The sequence below is a fragment of the Puntigrus tetrazona genome, chromosome 7, assembly GCF_018831695.1.
Source record: "Puntigrus tetrazona isolate hp1 chromosome 7, ASM1883169v1, whole genome shotgun sequence".
NCBI classification, from domain to species: Eukaryota; Metazoa; Chordata; class Actinopteri; order Cypriniformes; family Cyprinidae; genus Puntigrus; species Puntigrus tetrazona.
In genome coordinates this window covers 11,389,237-11,412,865 of record NC_056705.1, presented here as the reverse complement: position 1 = coordinate 11,412,865, position 23,629 = coordinate 11,389,237, and the positions used below count along the sequence as shown (strand labels likewise).

At 36.5% G+C, this 23,629-nt stretch overlaps 1 protein-coding gene across 2 annotated transcripts in view; it reads left to right on the top strand.

Annotated features, from left to right (window-relative positions):
* Positions 1-23,629, top strand: part of elp4 (elongator acetyltransferase complex subunit 4) — a 55,518-nt gene that overhangs the window by 6,493 nt on the left and 25,396 nt on the right. For both annotated transcript variants that reach the window (XM_043243121.1, XM_043243122.1), the window contains 5 exons: positions 2,086-2,219; positions 7,714-7,798; positions 12,605-12,793; positions 17,709-17,817; positions 21,763-21,869. In XM_043243121.1, the coding sequence (XP_043099056.1) occupies positions 2,086-2,219; positions 7,714-7,798; positions 12,605-12,793; positions 17,709-17,817; positions 21,763-21,869 (624 nt within the window). The remainder of the gene's footprint in view (positions 1-2,085; positions 2,220-7,713; positions 7,799-12,604; positions 12,794-17,708; positions 17,818-21,762; positions 21,870-23,629) is intronic.

Below are 23,629 nucleotides of genomic sequence, written 5' to 3'. Positions count from 1 at the left end.
GCAAATGTATAATTCTTAGTTTGTCAAAAAAATACAAATGCATTGTGATTGGCACAAACAATATTAATCTTCATTGGTTCATTTGCATCAGGATTATTATAGTTAACTAAATATTAGAAAACGTATTTTATTTCTACTGGTTGCCAAAGCGTCATTTATCTTTTTTTTTTTTTGTTTATTTCATGAAATACTAAAATAAATAAAAGTAAATAATCTATAACTAATGAATAAAAGCTATACAAGTATATAAATAATGACCAAAACGCAATGCAGAATTATTAAAACTTTAAAGTTAAAGTGAAAAGAAATCTAATTCAAAATGTTAATAAAACTATAATAGTACACCAATAACACTGATTTGGATATGATGTAATCTTTTGCAGTTTTGTGAGTATGTTACACAACCTGTCCATGTCGGCATCAGTCTTGTCTAGTTTCAATGCCAGAATTAGATTTTCATTTGATTGGACGTACAACTTTCTATATCCACAATGAAATCTACGGACAGAATTTTTTCCATCCTTTAAAAACCTGACCCACCTCATTATTTTACTATTCTACCCATGCAAGATTATATGGCAAATTAGTCACATATTTTATATTCGCTTAACATTTTTGGAATGGAGAAGCACTTTTATCCGTGCTAAGAACAAGGGGTAGGAAAAACGGTGTCCTATAATAAATATATCAGTTCCTACCCACCCAGCGCCGTGAAAGGGCTTTCGCTGCTCACATTCACAGTTTAGGTGGATTACTCACGCTTAGCTGGTTATAGGTGGACTTAAAACCCAAGGAGACAGGAGGACATGGAGCTTCTATTCAACCTCGAGCCCTTTACAATGGACCAGCAGCCTCCAGCACCCCCAAATCCCTTCACAGCCCTCGCCGAGGCGTCCGCGCGCCCCTCTTTCTTCCGTTTTCAGAAAAGACCCCTCCTGCCAGCCCATAATCCAGATTGCTATGGAGATTAGGGGGCGCACTAGTGAGATTTCACTGCATTTTCAGACAACTTTTGCTCATTCTCTACCATTTTTCTCCCTTATTTTTTTTTTAGGATGTTTTCATCTCGTTTCCTTATTTCGTCCTCCCCCTTCCTCTTTTCTCCCCCCCGTCTCAGAAGGGATACTTACCCTCCTTAACCTTTATCATACCTCTGTCCTCTTCACAAAGCACCAGTAAATCTAGTGAGGGATTTGCATCCTAAACATATAGCGCCCCCCTGGTTTCTTGCTCTCAATGGAGACGCCAGATCAAAGTTCAGTCAGTCAAAACCCAATGCCGTAACGTTAAAGGGGTCGACCCGACCGGCCCACTAAACGAGGATGAGCGCCAAGCTGTCAATCTCCAAAGGAGGTGCTGGAACACACAAGAGTCGCTGATCCAGATCAGGAGAAGATTAGGGGCTCATCTCGCTGCTCATTAGAAACTGTGGAGCGAAAACCAGACCCCCTCAGAACCTGAGGAAACATCTGCCCACGTACAAGTGTGTTTTCCTAAGCCCAAGCGGTCAGACTCTTCAAAAAGTGATTACGTTCTCAAAGGCTTAACGAATCATCTGGGTTTCTTACAGTTTAACAATGGAGGAGCCGCCAGTGGTAGTCTTTTATATTCGTAACTTTTCTCGTTATTGTCTTGCGTAAAGAATGGTCCGTTATGGCTGCAGTCATCAATTCATAGATGAAGCTCTATGCACTACTGTTTAAGAGTCGGTCAGTACGATTATTTTTTTTAATTTATTTTGCTTATTTGTTTTGAAAGAATGCATAAAACTAGTGCAGCGAAAGATTTTGAAATAAATGTTATGCTTTCGATTTTTGAGCACAAATATTAGCAATATTAAAAATAAATTCTGAAGGAATGTGTGACTCAAAATGTTGCTAACAACCATAGAAAGTTTTTTTTTTTTTAAATATATTAACGAAATAGTTCACCCAAAAATGAAAATAAGCCCATAAATGACTCAAGAATGAGAACGTAGGCCAATAATTGTATTGTTGTAGTAATTCTAAATGCATGATTAAATTATGTCTTTTACACCTCTAGAGAATAACTTTTGTGTTCTGTTTGCTGTCTTTTTATTTATAGAGTGCTTTGGCGTCATCAGTACGGTTTGGCCATTATTATGACGTGTCCAAGACCATGGAGCCTGAGCTACGTCAAGCAGCTAAATACCACAGTTTTTATCAGCTACAGGAAACGCCAGTAACCACAGAATCAAGGTAACTACAATTGTCCACTTGAATATCTGTTGGGTACTTCAAAGTAAATGTTTAGTTATGGTGAATATTCAGAATAAGATGTTTACATGCCCCAAAATTTGCATTGACGTTATGTTTGGCAAGATGTGCGCTACCATTCAAAAGTTTGGGGTTTGCAGAATTTTTTTTATGTTTTTTGTAAGAAGTCTCATGACTTCAGTGTTCAGTGTCACAATATGATTTCTAATATGATGGTTTGCTGTTCGATTAATTAATATTTCTTATTATCATCAACGTTGAAAACAGTCAAATATTTTTGTGGAAACTGAACGTTCTTAGAATCGAAAAGATTCACTTTTATGTGAAATGGAACTATTTTGTAACAATATGAAAGTATGCGCTGCCGCTTTAATCAATTTAATGCATCCGTTACTAAATGAAATTATTAATCGACACCAAACTTTTTGAGTTGTGCTGTATGCATATTTCATCTTTGAAGCAAAAGAGCGGTTCGAAGTTAGAAGTATTAAGAAGGAATATTCGACATCCAAATTTAAATGGAGCAGCTTGTCCTGCGTAAATATCTACATTGCCCTGACAGTGGTTTTATTATTACTCGTGGAAGTTCATAAAAGAATGCTTATGATTAGAGACAGCTTAACCAAACATTATAACCGAACACATGCATGACCTTCCGCACTTATCTTTAACATGCTTCCTTACTTCTATTACGATAAGTGCGTTAAGTATCGTCACACATCTCCAAGAAGAAAATGCTTTCTCAATGCTGATGTCATGTCTCTGAGGAGCACATCTGCAATTTCGTTTTATGGCGGGTGTTCAACCTAATAAAGGTTTTCGTAAAAACGTCTCTGCCGGCGCAGTGAGAGCCAGGCTTGAGGCTTCAATGGTGTTTGCGATGCCGTTGTTTTATGGTTGCGAGGGGTGCGCGTGTAGTGGAGGCAGGAGCTTTGGTTGCATTAAAGTCTACGGCACGGCCACAGTGCAAACAAATCAATCTGGAGCCCCTGGCTCACGGAGCCTCTCTCTGCTTTTAATGTCCGCAAACAAAAAGGTCTTCTAATTGTTTATCTGCATAACAGCACCATAGTGAAGGGGCTGTGTTCCCAAGCCTGTGTTTACTCGCATGAGTAAATGTGTTCCTGTGTGGCGATACTGTGTCCGCGGAACAGCTTGTGCCGCGGCAGCGCCGTGATGGATGCCGTGACCTACGTAGGTGTTGCTTTTGGAATTTTGCCGTCATTCCTTCCTCTGCCTTCAGTTTATTATCATTTTACGACGTGTTGTAATGGAATCATAAAGCTTTTAGCCATTAGCTGTTTTAGCACACCTTTTAGATGCGTTTCCGTCCCGTAGGAACATGGAGAGACTTTATTCCCAGTACTTATAGGACATCTCCAACCCAAAAATGAAGTTTCGGTTTTATGTGAACGCGAATATAGCAATATTGCGTCGCGTTGATTGTCGAGGGTACTGTGTAGCGGCTGTTTGTAATTGAAATCTTGTTCAGTTTGATCTAAATACAGACGAATCTGAATGTGGTAAAATTTGATTACGTCTGTTGTTGTACATGTCGTGGAAGTTTGGAAATTAAATGTAAAACTTTATCGGAAACAGATGAAGGCGACTGTTGTGCGTATTTCGGAAGATTGTAAGTGAAATGTCAAAGGTCAATTTGGCCCAAAAAATATGTATTGCAGCAGTTCAGAAATGAAGCGTCCAGTGATTGGCTCTAAAAGCTCAAACAGATTTATTCGGAACAAGATGTGAAAATTTTATTGCGTTGAATGAAATGAAAAGAAATGTCAAAGTGATTGGCACTAATATCTTGCTCCGTTTTATCTGAAATAGACGAATATTAATGTGATAAAGTTCTATGATGTTGTATATATTGTATATATCTTGAAAATGCATAAAAAAAATCAGTTTTAACGGAAAACACTTAAAAGTAATTGTATGCATTGTGGCACTTTGGAAATGAAATTTTTAGTGATTGACTCTAAAAGCTCACTCAGTTTTATTCGAAACATTAAAAAGTGAACGTGCCAAAACTGTATTACATTGGTTGATGGATATGTTTTTGTCAGTTCAGAAATAAAATATCTGGTAAGTTAAGCTAAAACATTATTGCTCTTTTAAATTTGACAATAAAATACGTCCTACACTAAACCCAACTGACTCTTTCAACTCTTGTGTTGAGTGTCATGACAAGTAGGACTTGTACCTGAACAGTGTAGTGCTACCAAGCAAGTTAACTACATCAGTATATAGGTACTTTTTTACTTTTTGGAGTTTTGACACTACGTTGATCATTTTGTTCCAAAGAACAAATTGAGGCAGAATTAAACGTTGAAAACTTCTTCCTATCGCTTTTGTAGAAAATCAATTAATCAGCAAGCTTAAGCGACAACCAAATGTCTTGAGATACAAAAAAAACCCCTCATTGTCTTTCCACGTTTCACAGCTCATAGAACAAAAAGCCCCATGCCGTTTCCAGACTGTTAAATCGCTCCGTTTCACTACGTGCCGTAATTGGCACAAATTGCTCTCCAGGTGAAAGCGGAGCCTGTTGTTTAAGACGGATGCTGCCTCCGCGAGCCCCTCTGGTCCCCCTCTCGCTCGCATCACTGTGATCTTAATTAGCTCACCTGTCGGCCATTATCCTCTACGGACGGCACCTTAAGCGATCACGCTCTGTTGGGCTGCTGCTGCCTCTGTCTCGGACACAATGGGGGCGTGTCCTCTTCTGATTGCCACCACCCCCACCTCCCCAGGTCTTAATCAAAGGAGGGAAACACGTGTTTCGCCCCATTAAGGAGCAAATCAGTGAGGTGGCTTCAGAGCGTGAAATTGCACCATTCAAGGTTGGGGTCAATGATATATTTTCTTAAAGAAATTAATATTTTTGTTTAACAAGGATGCATTATTATTCGAAAGTGACAGTGAAGACATTTTTAATGTTACAAAATATTTCTGTTTCAATTATATTTTAATACATTTTAAAATACTATATAATTAATATTATATAGCAATGTATATAATAAATATAAAATTATTCTTTTACATTTTACAATATTAAGGTACTTTTACTATATTTTTGACAAAATAAATATGACCCTGGACCACAAAACCGTATTTGCAGCAATAGCCTAAAACATGTTTTATGGGTCATAATGGTTGATTTTTCTTTGATGACAAAAATCATTACGATATAAAGTAAAGATCCATGTTCCATGAAGATATTTTGTATATTTCCTACTGTAATTATATTAAAACCTAATTTTTGATTAGTAATATGCATTGCTAAGAACTTCATTTGGACTCTAAAGGTGATCTTCTCAGTATTTAGATTTTTTTGCACCCTTAAATGTCAAATATTTGTATTTGTAAATATTGTCCAATCCTAATTAACCATACTTTCCATCAACGGAAAGCTTATTTATTCAGTTTTCAGATGCCGTGTAATTCTCAATTTTCAAAAAATTGACACTTGTTGCTGGTTTTGCGGTCCAGAGTCACAAATATGTTATACACAAAAGAGTATTCTTTCAAAAAAAAAAAAAAAAAAAAGGTCTTACTGACCCCAAACTTTTAAACAGATATGACTGATATGCACTGATATGTGCAGATGGAAAATTCATAATCAGTTCTATTGTTCAGAAAATCGTTTGTTAATGTGACTGTGTCATAAAACCTTTGCCATAAAATATATAATCTGATTATTTGAGCTAGAATCAGAAAAAATGTATCTTTTGGACACAACTAAACGTCTGTCAGGGCTGGAGGTTGCTGTTTGTCAGGATTTCAATTCAGTTCTCGGTCTCAGTAATTGATAGCTGTCATAGCTGCATGCAGAGTAGCACAATGTGGTCATTACAACATGTTGTGAGAGGGAGAGACTCAAATGAATGACTTTACAAAACCCCTGAGGTGTGATGTATACCTTTAAATGAGCAAAGATATAAAACTAGTAGTTTAATCTCAACAGCCTGCTTGATTTTTGTTTTTTTATCATTATACTTGCTCTGAATAGTCTTCTGAATGTCATTGCATTTCATTGCTGCACTTATTTGGTAAAAAAAATGCTATAAAAGCAGTAATATTTAGATTTTTTTTTTACAATTTTAAGTAACTATTTAATATTTGAATATATTTTAAAACCTAAATTTAATCCTGTGATACAAAGTTGAATTTTGAGCATCATTACTCCATTCTGTAGTGTTGCACGATCCTCTAGATATTGTTCAATACTGTACGCTGATTTATTGCTCAAGAAACATTTCTTATTATTATCAATGTTGAAAACAGTTGTGCCGCTTTAAAATAATAAAGATTTGTCGCTTTTGTAAAACCATTTTATTGCATCTTACGGAATGAGAAAATAAATCTTCCTGACCCCAAACTTTTGTTTCTGCCGTTAAATAACATTAGTATTTTCTTAGTATTTTTTAAATTTGCAGTATTTTCTTTTCTAATGCAGTTTTAGGGTCTGAAAGATGTTTTGTGGACGCTGTATAGTATTTACAGGGAGACGGTAAGCAAGAAACGTATGCGAGCAAAGACAAAATGTGCAACGCAGAGCGGGTCAAGTGCTTTGACCTCCCTTGTTGTGAGTTGCACATCTTACCCCTGATTTAACATCGAAGCGCTGTGTCACTGGGATCAGGAGCACTGTCCCGTTAACGCAGCGCTCTGTTTCAGCACACTCAGACTCACCGCAGGCCTCAGGGGGAGCGCCCGGAGCTGACAGAGGTGCCAAAGTGTTTAATTAATTTCATTTCATTTCATTTGATTTAATTAGTGATGTATTTCCTTGCGTCTACATGCGCGGCCAGGTTGCCAGGGTTACTGCCGATGTCAACAGGCTTTTGTGATATCAAAGCAAATCCCACTTTATGACGGCGGCATATGCCACAACAATTAGCGGTTTCATTGAAGCGTGCGCAGATATCATCAGCTTTTGACCTGTTATGAAGGCGTAATCATAATATTCCACATTCAGCCATTTTCCTGAAACCGAACCTTTTCATAAAAATACAGACAAACATGGTCATCTTTGAAACTTCTCTGACAGTTGTGCGTCTTGACACATCGGTGTGATCAATTACACAATTCCTCTCTTGTTACTTTTATGCGGGTTAAAGCATATGATAAAAGAAAGAAACTTTAAATCAAATGGTTAAGTTTTGCACGTGACTCTTCAAAAAATCAGGGTCTTTTTTTTTAAATATATATATTTTTGGAAGACACTTGTGCTCTCAAAGGTTGCTTTTATTTATATTAATATTCTAAAATATAGTACTTACTATTGATTACTATTGAAAATAGAATAGTGTATAATTATGTATAATTATAATTATGTATAATGTATAATTAATATACACTTCTTTCTGACAAAATGATTAAATGGTGATGCAAAATGTTTTACATTGGCATGAGTGTAATTATTTTAAAATCAAAAAGTGTATTTTATCCTTCTCTCATGTTCTTTCAGTCCGTTACCATCACCCTATCATGCTCTCCTGAAGTCTATCCAGACGGTCATCCGGAAAGAAGGGTTCGACGGATCCACACCACAGGTTGGTTGTCATTTGTTTAGCCACTAGCTGTTTTTTTCATTTCAAATAACTTTTCAGATAACTTTTTTTTTCAGCAGACCTAACTTTAAAGAAATAGTACCCAGAAAATGAACAAAAAAGGGGTCGATAGTACCAGAATGCCTCAATGGTGACCGCAACTTTCCCAGCAAGGTTTTCAATGAACAGGGAACTAAATTACATTTAAAATATAATGTATGAGACAAAATGACTACTTTTTTATACTTGTCCATGTGTGGGTGTGTAAGTGACGCATTTATCATTTTTGGGTGAACTGTGTCTTTAAATCGACCGAAAAGGCAATAACGAAATGCGCAGTTAACAGACACACTGTCATTCACACCTCTGAAACAATGAAAGCGTTTTGCCGCAGGCGGTGTTTTTACAAGACCTTTAATTTGTTGTTTCATTGATTGGTCTCGGTTGGCTAATTGTTGCCTGATTTTGTCTGTGCTTTCACCTTCCTTGCAGCGTGGCTTTCGTGGCTTGTGATAATCAGGAAATAGAAAAGAGCTTCAAATATAAAGGCTTTTCCTTTCCGACTTTATTCCTCTTTTTCTCGTCTTATCCTCAGTTGTCAGTTTCTCCATGTTGTGCTTGAATCGCTCTCAGGAGGGAGATGGGTTCCCTTGGGTTCCTCTTCCTTAAAGCTGAGTCCTATTAGTTTTGTGGTAAACAGGCCAAGACAGACACTGGGCAATATGCCCTCTGTCTGTTCATATTCATTAGCTCCTACTGAGAAGCAGGGGAGCTCGGCCCCTCTGGGGGCCCCTCTCAGAAACGGCCCCATGATAGCCCCCGTCTTGACTTCCACATCAGCACTGCATCTGCTGAGCCTCTCTTGGGACCGGGCCCCTTGAGGATACACTCGCTATTTTTAATCAGTTTCCAACTTTATGTGACCCTAATGTGGCTTCTGTCATGTGGTGAACTCCAGACATGCTCTCCTGACCGAATTTTGTGTTTATTAAAAGAAGTTAGCAAAGTTAGACTAGTAACTTCTCAAACCACAGTTTTTATAACCAATATTTTATATTTTTTATTTACGCATATTTTTGGTTATTTTTTGTACACCGTTGGCTTATGCGAACCCAACAAGCAATTCACTGAAAAAGAGAAATGGCTTGTTCTTGTGCGAAGTTCTACTAATTTAGGAAATTGTAATAAAACGAAATAGTAAAATGATGCTAAATGAAATTTTTGGAGAAAAACATGTGAGCGTACAGTTGTTGAGATTACATTAGATTTCCATAAAAGTTCATTTCAGTCTTACAGCTTTAAATTTGTACCCAAGATGTATATGAATATATTTCTTCTTCGAGATTTATCATTACATTATTTGCTCACCGATGGAATGAACGGGCGCCGGTAAAAACATCACGATAATTCACTTTAAATTTCTTCAAATCTTTTCAGATGGGCACACCAAGGACAAAAAGGATAATTATAATTATTGTAATGATAATTATGTTTGCATCTACATCAACAGATGATATCATTGTTTATTCTAAAATTATTTCTTAAAAAAAAAAAAAAAAGATTTCGATTGGTTTTTATCATTCGGTAACTGAAAAAAAATAGTACTTGCTAAAGTTTTCTCATTTGTACTATAGTCCCATCACTGACACAATGATGCTTTTGAAATATATGTCACGAGCCATATTTGACACCCTATAAAACTGAATTACCCTATAGGATAATTTTGAGTAACGTTCAAGCGATTCCAACCGTTTTAAACTATACTTTAAAGTTTAATGGAATCAGGTTCCCAATTCGAATCGTATTCCGATCAGTAGCTAGTTTGTGTTAGCTTGTTGATCGTTGTTTTTCTTTTATTCGTGGCACTGATGGACACCTCGGGCTCCTCACCCTGCAAGTCCTCGATCCCCTGTCAGTCAACGGGCAGATTAAGCGCTTACATCATCAAACAGTGCCGTTCTGTTGGCAGAGGTCGTGGAATGTGATGAGGTTGAGAGAACATGGGCACAAAGGCAAGAATGCTCAGAATGAGAGCAAACAGGGCAACAGTGAGACTGACTAAAACGTTTGTCAGATTGGTGACTCAATTCTAGCCGCGACCGCAGTGACCTATAAAGTTCGAATAAAATGCAGTAACATTGCTGGTCATGTTAGTTTTGGTAAAAATCAGTAATTAACACTCTTACTTTTATTTTAGTATTGATTTCTCTGTATGTTCATGTCACCATTTGAAATGGTTAAAAGCACATCATTTTTCCAATGCACACATAATGGGGAAAAGAGTGCGGGAGCTAAAAAGCCGGAGTGTGGCCGAAGGGAAGGAGGAAGCCGGTGAGTCAGGAACACCCTCTTTGTGGAAATGTCAAGCTCAACCTTCAACCAAGCTCAACCTCCTTTGGAAACACAGTCAAACAATGAGGTTTATTTAACTTAAGATGCTTGTGATTGCTGGACGGTGTAGAGGGTGTTAACTTTACTGTTTATTGTCAGTGGACGGAGGCTGATGTGAGGAGAACAACCGGGGCGGTAGACAATTCAACACCACGGCTATTTTCAGCTGGTTTATTTAAGATCTCTAGTTTCCTTTTCTCTATTTCAAAGATGTAAGCAGGTTAATCGGGCGTTCGCAATACAAAGATTTAACTAAATGAAGGCACGTTAAGAGTAATATCAAAGAAAAGGGGAAATCTTTGCATCTTTGCATCTTTTTTGGCCCCTGTTTGAAAAGATTACAAAAGCTTTACGTTTAGTGTTATTTTCAATTGGGTTTTCCTCGTTTTAAAGAGTGTAAAAAGGTTATACTTTCCAGAATCACTTTTTTATTTTTCCCTTTACTCGTAAAACTCAAAATAACTTGAAAAAATAAAGTCATAAAAATGCATTCCAATAAAAAACTGAAATATTTGTATATTAATATAAACCGACAAAATTGAAATGTAATATTCTTGCGTTATGCGTGTGTGTGTGTATTTTAGTAATGATAAATTAATTTGACTGCTACAGTAAATGTATTTTTACTAAAGACAGAGAAGCTGCGTGAGAAACTGTTTAGATAACTCTTAACTGAAAGCCATGAAAAGATCTTCTGCCTTTCACATCTTCATAAATATGCAAATATGAAGTTGTCCTGCTTTTCTGGGACATCTAAAAGCTGTATTGCCGTCACACCAGTTCTAGTTGTTCCGATCTGAGGTGTCCTCTGGATCTTTTTTTAACAGGTTCGGGATCAGCTCTTTGATGGTTTGTGAATAAGGTTCAATTCTCTGTCGGACTTTTGCACTGTAGAGGGCACATCTCTCACCCATGGCCCCTTAGCTTGGCTGATGTTGGCGGATAACGTGCCAAGAATTTCCTGGCACTTGTTGGAAGCAGACATTTTGGCTCTTAGGTTGACAGCCACATTGTAGTCATGTCAGGCAACTGTCCTGATTGGAAGTTGTCGTCCAATCACTTTTGACCACCGCGTTCCGTTTGACCGTGCTGTTGAGTGGTCTTGGCTGGGCCGTTCGTTTCATTGATTCAAGTTGTTTGAGAGGTACATGACCCTCACTCCAACAGACAAAAGTCTTTTCACTACAGACAGGATTCCGCTACTGACTTAGTTACACAAGTCATTGCACACTTATGTATGACATACTATTTGGGCACTGTTTTGTTTGCTTTTCACCATTCTCTCTCTCATTGTGGAGGGAGTATAAATGTGAAATTGTACAATGGCTAATCATTCCCTGTTGAGAGCCTCTAATTGATTGATTGAGTAAATTGCTTGAGCGATATTTGTTTGTGATTTTAAGTGTGCTTTTAGGACGCCACACACAGATTTAAAGGAATAGTTCACCTAAAATTACAATTACCTTGACATTTACTCACCGTCTGGGCATACAAGATATAGACGAGTTTCTTAATCAGAACAGATTTGGAGAATTTAGCGTTACATCACTTGCTCTCCAGTGAATGGGTGCCGTCAGAATGAGAGTCCAAACAGCTGAAGAAACATCACAATAATTCACAAGAAATCCAGTCCATTAATTAATATATTGTGAAGTGTCAAGCTTTTTTTTTTTGCTTGAAACGTATACGCATTGTAACATACTATTGCTTTCTTCAGTGAAAAAATCCAACTTGTCTGAATCGGGTGAGAAATATGCACATGCACTTACGAGCGAAAACAGTCCAAAACGTTTATAAACACATAAAGGTTTTTCTTTGTGATTGGTTGTCTTTCTTGCATTTAAATCATGTTTAATTCATTCCACTTTTATTCTATTCATAGTTGGGTTGGTAAATGTATGTTATGATTTTAATGCACAGCGGACAGAAAAGTGCCGAGTATAATGGCAATAAAAAAGATTAATGTGGTTCTAGTGTAGCATTTTATACAGATACGAGCTTACCTAAAACTTTAAGACTATGTTTTGCTGTGTTCCGAACACTACTGTTTCAAGTCATACAATGTTTCACTTGTTTTACAAAAGTCTTATTTCGATGCAGAATTGCTTGTTATAAACACAGTAGGGAAAATGTAAGTATCATTTGATATGTTTCTGTAAATAAGGGTCACCACAGGTTTTTAATTTTTTTATATTTTCTCTATTAATTTGCGAACCTTAGACTACTGTTAAGATATTCATGCATGCCATTTTTGAACACAAAGTTTACTCTGCATTGCTTTAATGAATAAAATGTGAATTTGTTCACTTGAATTGTAAATGTCCAGCTTGTTGTGGAAAAAAATGCATTTGAAATTGAAAATGTGTTTGAAATTGAATTTTTTTTTGTGTGTTTGTCTTTTCTTTTGGACTTCTGTAGTCTAAGGTTCGTAACGTCCTGCGGCTGGGTCTTCATTCTCTGGGGTCAGTTCTCTGGGGGGATGATGTGTGCTGTAAAGATAACCCCGCCCACTGCCACGCCCTCACCACATTTCTCTACGCCCTCCGAGGCCTGTTGCGAACTTCACTCTCGGTCGCTATGGTGACTGTACCCTCCCACCTCATACAGGTATGATTAATCACATAGTTTCTCAGTGTGCTCGTTTCAGTCTTTTTTCATATGATGTTTAGACTGGAATCACCACTAAATGCTAATATAATTTTTTTTTGCTGTTCTGTCTATTGTTCTGTTGTTCTGTCTATCATTCTATCGTTATGTCATTCATCTATCATTCTGTAATTCTATTGTTCTGTCTTCTAGGTCTTCTAATTCTATTCCTCTGTCGTTCTATCTATCTAGGTATCATTCTAGCTATCTATCTATCATTCTGTCGTTCTATCTATCTATCTAGGTATCATTCTATCTAGCTATTGTTCTGTCTATCGTTCTGTCGTTCCAACTATCGTTCTATCATTCTATTGTTGTATTTGTTGTTTGTCTGTGATTACCTCATGTAATATTTGTGTATTAAACTGTAATTGGTTGCCTTGCATTTATTCGTTTTTCTTCAGCTACTGTATTGCTCGTTTGTTTTTTTCCTCATACTGTAGTATTAAACTGGGTATGCAAATAATGCAATCATGCTGCTTGTTAAGGACATTTTTTGCTACATTTTTATGATCCAACCTTGAAAATTCTATAGACTTATATTGAAGGAAGAGCACACAATACCGAGTGACAAGGACATTAAGAGACTTAGGGCTGTTCTTGTAACACTATTAAGGTCAAAAGGTCTTGCAAAGACACTCTTCAGAAAAGGTTTTTGCTGTAGTTTTGTTTTTGATATCATTCTGAGCGTTGAGTTTTTGAAGCATCATCATGCAAACTAGACTTCTCCACCATTGACTTCCAGAACTAATCCCACAGAACAGCCTTTTTAGATATTTTTTTTGAACTTGACTGTCAGTCACATGGATCAGCATTGAGGTCACCATAAGTTTGTCGACCCTGGCACACCATAACCGCCCCATGAGTCGGAGTCAAAGAGTCGACCCCCCTCCGTTGTGTGAATGAGGTTCCGCTTGGCTGGGGTTCAGGGGGCCTGTGTGTGTATCTGTTTGAGTACATGTATGTTTGGCCTTCAGAGGAGCATCTTCATTGGCGCGTGAACCCACATTCTTTGTCTGAGGCCCTCAACTTTGCATTCAGCCAGCCAATGGTCAGTCTCGAGTCTTTCTGGGCGCTTCTCTCTTTCAGCGTCTCTCGGTTCCTGAGAGGCCCTTTTCTTTGTGCCTCCATTAGCCAACGAGAGTCAAGCCGCAGCCGCTGTGCTCTAAGAGCGCTTCACAAGACAAGATCTCACTCTTCTTTGTCCGTTTTGAGACAAAGTGCTAAAACCCCTCTCAGGGAGGCTGGGGGGCACACAGCGGTTTTCTGCGGTGGAGGTGATGGAGTTGGTTTAAAAGTGGTTTTGTGGATTGGTTGTGACGTAAACTAGTAAACATATCAGTAAGTACAGTATGTTTTGAGGTGGTGAGGTAACCTAGTCACAAACAGATTTTGTTGTCTAATATAGATACAAGCTACCATTTGGTTTCAGTAGGATTTTTTTTCCGCTGGTCCCATTTTATTAGGTGGCCTTAACTACTGTGTAATTACATTTGAATTAATCAATTAGTACTATGCACTTAGTGTACTTGCATATTTTTACATTGTCCTTATATTTTTAACACGCTTTTTTACATTTTAGCCCACTCTTAAAACTACCAATACCACCAAACCTGTCCCTAACCTTTCCCGTATCCCACCTCAGTAGCAGCAAAAATATTGCGCAATGCAATATGACCACAATAAGTATATTGTACTTATTTCTTGAACGTACATGGTAGTTAAGGCAACATAATAGAAAGTGACACCTTTTTTTGGTCTCTTTTTGAAAAATAAAACTTTTATTCAGCAAGAATGCATTAAGTTGGTCAAAAGTGACTGTAAATAAATTTCTTATGGTACCAAATATTTCAAGAAAATCAGCATATTAGAATGAAGAATCATGTGACACCAAAGACTAGAGTGAACAGGTGAATTAATTTCATAATATATTACACATTAAAAAGGTTAATTTAAATATTTCACATTATTTTATATTTTATATAAGTTTTTTTACTTTTGAATATATACAATGAAGAATGAAATGATGAATATATATATATATATATATATATATATATATATATATATATATATATATATATATATATATATATATATATATAGATAGATAGATAGATAGATAGAATATAGTGTATATTTTTGGAGAATTATATAATTGCAGTAAACTATCATTTTTGCAATGTCTTTTAATATAATTATGATTTAACTTTTAAAAATACAATTTAGCCTTTGGCTATTCAGTAATTTAAAACCTTTATTATTCAGGATTCTTATTTTGTAGTTTTAAAAAGTTGTTTGTGATGAAAATTTCACTTCAGTGTAAACTTCAAAAACCTTTGTATAAATATTGTACATCTGCTTCTAGAGGTTTAGAGTGGGAAGAAATGTTTTTTTAATGTACAGTAACATTATAGCATACTGTCTGAGGGATCGAGATTTTAGATTTGGGGCCAAGCTTTACAGCTGTTGTGTTAATCTTCCATTATTTGCATTAGTACCTCATCTGAAGTCCATAAGATGTGACTTGTAATGAAAAGTCCTGTCATGTATTTTTAATGACGACAGGAAAGGGCCGGGCATTGAAAGCCTCCTCTGACTAGATTAAAGCCACAGTCCATCTGAAACTTTAATCAATCTCTGCTCAAATAGCCATAGTCCACTACCACGCACACAGGTACAGCCGCTGTCGGGTCAGGACCCTGGAGACCTGCTTTATCAGTCTGAAGAATGACAGCTTCAGAGACTGGAAGGAAGTTTAGCGAAGAGCTGAACAGTTATCATAGCTGAAGTTAGCGTTTCTGATGGGTCTTTCAGTTCATAAGACTGCATTTAATCTGTTTCCAAACTGGCTGAAAACAAAGAGATAGATAGATAGATAGATAGATAGATAGATAGATAGATAGATAGATAGATAGATAGATAGATAGTGTAATTAAAAATATATTAAACTGAGTAGCAATGTTTGTAAATATATATATATATATATATATGAATATATATTCAAAAACTTGATCTACTTGTGTATTATTAAATTAAGCCCTTGTTTAAAATACTAAAAATAAAATGCTCTTTAATAAAACATTTTCAAATATTAATTAATTCATATATCTATTTATTTCTCTTTTAAAGCTAAATTAAATGTAATAATGAACTGCATGATACATAAGTAATTTCTTGATGCATTTCTTGAAATGTATCTATATTTACATTTAAATGACCTTGACATGATTTTCCATTGGGAAATGTATATTATTCATTTTACTTGGCATATGCATTATTTATATATATATATATATATATATATATATATATATATATATATATATATATATATATATATATATATATATATATATATATTTATTTTTATTAAACACCATCCTGAACTTGAGCCTTCGATATGCTGGCTTAACCGTCTCAGTGTTGTTTTGTTTACTTGCATTGGTGTGATTCTGTTGAGTTAACAGAGACTGTCTCTAACGCGGTCGCTTGGGTTAAATTTTTTATGCTAGATTTGGGAAAAGGGTCACCGCTGCATGCACTAACACGCATGCTCTCAAAGTCCGCCGTAGATGAGAGGAAGGGAGGAAAAGAGAAAGGAGAAAAGAAAAAAAGAAAGGACACGGATGCATGAAAACTGCATTAGGCCTCGTCAGCTGCTACAGAGAGGGAGCGTATGAAATATTCACGAGTGGCGTAGAGATTAATTTTTCACAACGGCCTTATCTTCCTGTCTTTCTTTGGAGCGCTCCCTCTTTTTCGAAGAGACTCCGTATGTGTTTTTGCCAGAAGGAGGCGCTCTAAACAGATTTTAATGTGTGTTTGTGCATTTTTGCCGTTTAATACTTCAAACTGGTTTATTTTCTCATCTGTATGTGTCTCTTTGCTGTTGCTGATTTGTGTTTAGTTTTGCACGAGCTTCATATCAGTAAGGTCAAGGCCACGGGTTTTCACCACTTGCTTTCCAAGTCCATTATGTGTCTATTAAATATTTTCGCCCAAACTTTTATTTCTGATTACCGTAATTCGACCGCATTTTAAGCAGTCTTGCAGGGTGACTCCAGATGTTTCTTCTTAACCATAACCGTCGGACCAAAACATGCCGTTTCGAAGTGTGAAATGTAAACTTCAAATGCTTCACCTTTCTTAAAACCGGATATTTTTATATTAACGGGCGAGACGTCTTTTCTCTGACTCTTTGGGTCTTTCTCTGAGTTGATGTGGCTTTGTGCTTACGTTCGTCCGGATGTGTGCCGTGTGGCGACACTGCGTGAGTCGGGGCGATCGGAGAAAGAGAGACGGACAGATTTGGAGAGCATGTGTTTGAGCAGCAAACGTATGTCCTGCTCCGATCTGATGGATTTAATGTTACACGACGCAACCAAAGGCGGCAGTTTACGGAGGTGCCTTTATGTAGTACAGCTGATATCTCAACCATAGATAATCTAATGAAACCTGTTTGGAGCTTATCCAAAATGCATTGAGCATTGCATTGATCGCTAGGTGTTTGGTTACTTGCTTATTCAGTCAAAAGAGCACTTTTTTTTTCCCGTCGCCAAACTTTTTGAATATACCTCAATGGATATGAGTGCCACAAACGCAAACGATCCTGTGAAGAGAAAGGTGTTTGTAAAATATAAGCTTGTGATGTTATTCAGCGTCTGGAATTTGAGATGATGATGATGATGATGATGACCTAATTCTGTTCTCACAGCAAAAGCAGTGCAACCCCTTCTCGTCAGGAGGGGGTTAATTCGAAGGAAACGCTCTCAGCATTGCTCTAGATGTTCCTGCAATTACTTGTACAGTCCTCCTATGTACTTCCTGCCTCTCTCATCCATTCCTACTCTCTCTTCCTGTCTCACTCTCTCAGAACAGAGCCGTAACGGGACGAATAATCAGACTGAGTGACACAGCCATCGCTCTGGAGTCGTTCAGAGGCTCGGAGAACGAAACCAACCCACTTTACAAAGACTATCACGGTGAGAAGAAACACACGTGCTAGAGTTCAAACACACTAGCAAAAATACATATTAAACTTTTGCTGCCAACTCATTCTGCTCCATGTAATATTTCATTCATAATTAAGAATTGTATTTATTTTTATTTTTTGACACACCTGTGTTGGGCCATGGAACGGATATAAAAAAAAACCTGATATATTCTATATACTAGAATAAAATATAATAATTACTATATCGAAGTTTTAAATAAAAGCTAATATATATAAAAACGCACAACAAAATTACTAAACACTTTAATGAATTTAAAGTCAAAACAGAAAATGCTGACAAAAATCTAATTCCAGATATTAACAAAAACCATCATATCAATGATACTAAAATGCCAGTGCTTTTTTTTTGTTAACTAAAGCTAAATTTGTTATTTGAAATGATGCTAAAAAGAAATATAATGTATTATATAAAAAGAACATAAATATTAGGTGAATTTAAGCATGTACACAAACTTAAAAAAAAAACAACTTAGAAATAAAATTTAAAAAATTACTAAAATGAAAACTAAATATTAGTAAAGCTGATGCTAAAAAGATCCTAATAAAAAGGTCAAAGGCATATAACAAAATTGCTAAAGCTAAATCCAACATAAAAAACTGAATATATACAAAATAAATAAAAATTGACGAAAAAAATCAAAAAGTTACTAAAAACAATAACTGATAAAATAAATAATTTAGCATAGCGACACCCTTGCAGCCATCCACAACAGTCTGGAATCATGGCAGAGCATTTTACACAGACAAACACTGCTCACATTTTCTTCAGAAAATGTATTTTCAAAAGATGTTTCATTGGTCCCTCATCTTATGCCTTTTGAATCATCCTATCTTTATGACTCTCTCTCTCTCTCTCTCTCTCTCACACACACACACACACACACACACACAGGCTCAGTAAAGTGCATTAGTAGAGAGGGGCAGGCAGGGTGGACCTCTCTCTAGCTGTCAGCTCGTGTTAGTGTGGCCGTGTTCAATCAGACGTGCTCCTTGGCAGACAGGCCAGGGGGAGATTCAGCTGCCACGGCAAACACACACACACACACACACACACACACACACACACACACACACACACAGATCCCCCCCGCCCCATCACAAGCACCCAGCACAGCCCTCAGGGGCCGCAGAGTTGCAGAATCAATATTTTCATACTGGCTAAAACCTCTCTGCGGCCAGACTGCAGATGAGGAAGATCTTTGGGGCTCACGCTCTTTCCGTTCCGTGCCTTTTTCCTCTCATTCTGTCATCTATTCTTCCTTATCTTCATCTCTTCACGTTGCATGCTTTATCTTTTCATCTCTTTTGTGTCCGTCTTTCTGTAAAGGTCAGTTTGTTTACAGTTCTCTCTCCTCGTTTCCGCCCCCTGCCCCGTTTCTTTCTTGCACTCATTTGCTCCGTGTGTGCGTAATGGCCAAAAGTGGGTGTGGTTTACAAACACTAATGACCTCAGATGTTTAAACTTATTTATTTATGATTTTTATCAATTCATAATTTATCTAATTAGTTTGATTTATTTTTCTATTTAATTATAATGTAATTTTATTGAGTTGTTATTGTAATATTTGTCATTTTATAATGCTATTTGTGTTCATGTCACTTTAAATTAACCCTTTATTTTATACATTTGTTGTTTTAATATTTCCTATTGTCTAATTTTAATTAATGTTAAAGGAATTTATTTAGAAGGTCATCGGGTGTTTGACAAATTAGATGCTAATGATTTCAATTTCATTTTTTTTCATTTATTTATGTATTTATTCATTTACTCGTTTATTCATTTGTGTGTGTGTATTTAAAATGTGTATTTTAAAGCTTTTTTGCAGCTTTATGCCGCAGTTACATGTGTCAGTCTTATTCATATCATTAAAAAGGTCATGTTATTATTTAGTTTTAGTTAGTTCTAATTATTTCAATGTATTTTTCAACACATTTACTAAAACATTTTCTGTGTGTACAACATGAATAACATTCAGAGCTTTTTCACAGCTGTTTATGAACAAATGAGGCATTTAAATTTCACTAATTGGCATATTTGAGGTAGTTTGAGATTTTAGTAAAATTTTCAAACCAATAAGATGCTAATGCATTCATTTAGATGTGAATGGTGTGCAAAGAAATAAGAAGTTATGTCAGTTGTTAACGATAAGACATTAATGTGATCTCAGCTGTATGAAATGCATGAAATGATGTTCGTAAATAGATAAGATGCCTAAAAATATAATGCAGTGCTTTCCAAATCACGGGCACATCTCGGGAACGTATGAATCCTTACTTTTTTTTGTGTGTGTGAAAACAATGCACAGAGAATAACTGTTAGCTCGTGGTATTGATTTTTACCTTGTTTCACAAATTAATGCTTTGCCATAAGGTCTTACAGACAATAGTGAATATGAAGACGTACACGAGGCCGCTCTTTCTTTTCTGTGGTGCGTCCGCTGCACAAAGCATGTTGGGAGTCCTGTCACAGCGAATCAACTCGAGCAGAATCAACCTAGCGCACGGGTCCCTTTACAAGCGGGCCTTTACACACACACACACACACATGCTCTTTCCATCCTCTCATCCTAGTCTTCCGCGCTTCCTTTTAATGTCATATTTCTACTGGCTGCATAAATGAGAGAGGAAAAAAAATTGGGCTAGGAATTAAAGAGAGATAGAGGGCGAAAAAGCTTTCTCTCTTCCCGACATGCCCCTGTGCCGACTGACCTTGTTTTACCCCCATCCTCCACTCACCTCTCTTGCTTTCTCTCCCTCCCACCAACCTATTTCTCTCCTCCCTCCGCTGCACTTCTTCTCTCGTATGTTTTGGTTTCTGCCCATTGGTGCAGCTAATAAAATAATGGTTGATACAATGCTATAGTGGCCAGTGTGAAAGGTGATAGCTGCATGTGCCCACGGTAAAACCAGCGTCTGTTTAAACGCGTTTGCAAACCTGGTGAAATATTTGCTGTTAAATGTTTATTTGCCTGCGTGGTATTGTGAATGCGGTCAGAAACGTCGTTTGGGTTTTGCACCTAATGCACACAAGCTGCACCTAATGCGAAACGCGCACCTACAGAAAGCTGCTGCTCACGACTTTTGTGGTTTTTTTGAAAGAAATTCAAACTTTAATCGGCTATGAGTGGCATTTATAGTGTTACAATAGATTTCTATTTAAAAAATGCCTTCATTTGCCACCACAAAATCAGTGTAAAGTTACAGAGGCATATTTGTAGCAATAGCCAAAAACATTCAAAATTATACATTTTTCTTATTATGCCAAAAATCATTAGGATATTAAGTAAAGATCAGGTTCCATTAAGATATTTTGTACATTTCTTACCGTAAATACATCAAAACTTTGTTTTCGTTTGGTAATATGCATTGCAAACGATTTCATTTAGGTAACTTTAAAGGAGATTTTCTCAGTATTTAAATTTTATTGCACCCTTAGATTTCAGATTTTTAAATAGTTGTATCTTGGCCAAATATTTTCAGTATCAAAATATCAATATCAAAGCGTATTTATTCAGCTTACAGATGATGTATAAATCACGATTTTAAAAAAAAATTGACAATTAAGATAACTCAATTTTGTGGACCTGGTTTGCATATATAACAAAAATATTAAGCAGCATGTCTGAGATGTTTCAAGAGCAGCATATTAGAATTTTTGAAGGATCACTGGAGCAATGCCGCTGAAAATTCTGCCTTTCATCACAGAAATAAATTACATTTTAAAATGCATTCAAACAAGGAACGTTTTTTTTGGAATTGTAATAATATTTCACAATTTTTATGTATTTTCAATCAGCTTGATTCATGAGCAGAAGAGATTCCGAAGTTATTATTCCAAAACGTAAAAAACTTTTTAATGAACAATATATCCCATCCAAGGCCTTTCTCACATGATTCTTCTGTGTTTGTTCAGGTCTCCTGCATGTTCGTCAGTTGCCCCGTCTGAACTGTTTGTCTTGTGAGGTGCCCGACACGAAGGACCTGGCCTTCAAACTCAAGAGAAAGCAGTTCACGATTGAAGTAAGTTCACACGAATGATGTCACTAGAAAATTGTTCTCTGGTTTGTTTCCTTTAATAACGATCTCTTCGGTGTATTCGCTCGTGCTTTTCTCTTGCAAGAACAACATTTATGTTCTAATAATTCCAGGTGGAGAGCAGTGTAGGTGCTAAAATGACTCTTTAATTGCTAATATAATTTTCCTCCCCCCATGCCTCTCAAACCACTGCACATATTAGGAGGTCATGATTATGAATCGATGTCCACGTTAGCTGTGCTTCACTAGTTCCTGTTTATCTTCCTGAGCTATTGAGTGTCAATTTGAAATGTTGAAACTATTGATTTTAAACCAGGCGTGTTACACCTCTTCTCAGAATATCATCAAAAGCTTTTCCGTAGTCTTATAAATACACTAAAATCGTGTAGCTTATTGTAACTGGGAATTATGTATTACTCAGACAGGTCTGATCAGACATCGTTTGCATGCATTCTCTTGAGGAACTGTGCCCAGGCCAATATATGTGTCCCTGAGTCACAAAACAAGCCATAAGTATCACATGTAGCTATAGCCAATAATACAGGTCAGAATGATCCGTTTTTGTATGTCAAAAATCATTAGGATATTAAGTAAAGATCATGTTCCATGAAGATATTCTGTACCTTTTGTATCGTAAATATATCAAAATTAAGTTTTTTATCAGTAATATGTATTGCTTTAGACTACTACTAAAGACTATTTTCTCCCTATTTTTATTTTGTGCACCCTCAGATTCCAGATTTTCAACTAGTCGTATCTCTGCCAAATATCGTCCTATCCTAACAAACCAATGGAAGACTTCTAGAACCGTCGACCCTTACGACTGCTTTTGTTGTAAAATTAAAACTGTTAAAACCTACAAATTAGTTTGTTAGTAAAATGTCCAAAAGGATTATATTATATTGTCTCTCTTTGAAAGGTTTTTTTGTTGTGTGTAGGGTCCAGAATATTTATATTTATTTAATTTTTGTCACAAATTATTTGTAAAGGGCCACTAAGTGTTTGGGTGTTAAGGTAAAAACCCGGTGGCATTTTAAAAATAATAAAAAAAAAATTATAATTTTTTTTTCTTGAGGTTAAACTTTCTTCGATTCAACTTTTATTAATTATTGTGCATTTATTTTCAGTTTCTATAAATATTTCAAACATGCGGTATAATTCGGTGCTTGGTTGAGTGTTCATTTTATGTTTGCTACCATTACAAACCCTTCAATAGAGGCACACACACACACAATCCACTTCCAGCCAATGAGTGCCTGTCCATCAAGTCGAGACAAATGAAAGGGCCCAGGCTCTTACCGAAGCCCCATCATTGGCCCCTAATTAAGTTATCAGTGGCGAAGCTGTTAATAGTTAATCAGGAAGTGTATTGTCTCAAAAGGACCAGCGGGCTTTGTCTTTAAACGCTCTCTGAGGCAGAGACCTCTCATCCACTTCTCATTGGATTTATAGGGTCAATAAAAGTCAAGGTGGTTTCCCTCAATGGCTGTTTAATGAGCCGACCGCTTTGAGTTTGTAGAGGGCCTCACATTTGAGTTTGTGTTGTAGCAGCGCTAAGAATTTGTGTATGTTTTACAGCAACAGAATGTACCTTGACGTCTTTTCATCAGATCTTTCAACATAGTGTAATAGTTATAATTGAAACATAGCATGGCATCACCAAAACACCAAGGTCATGGGTTCGATTCCCAAGAAATTAAAGAGCTTATAAAATGTATACCTTAAGTGCAACATGATTCAGTGTG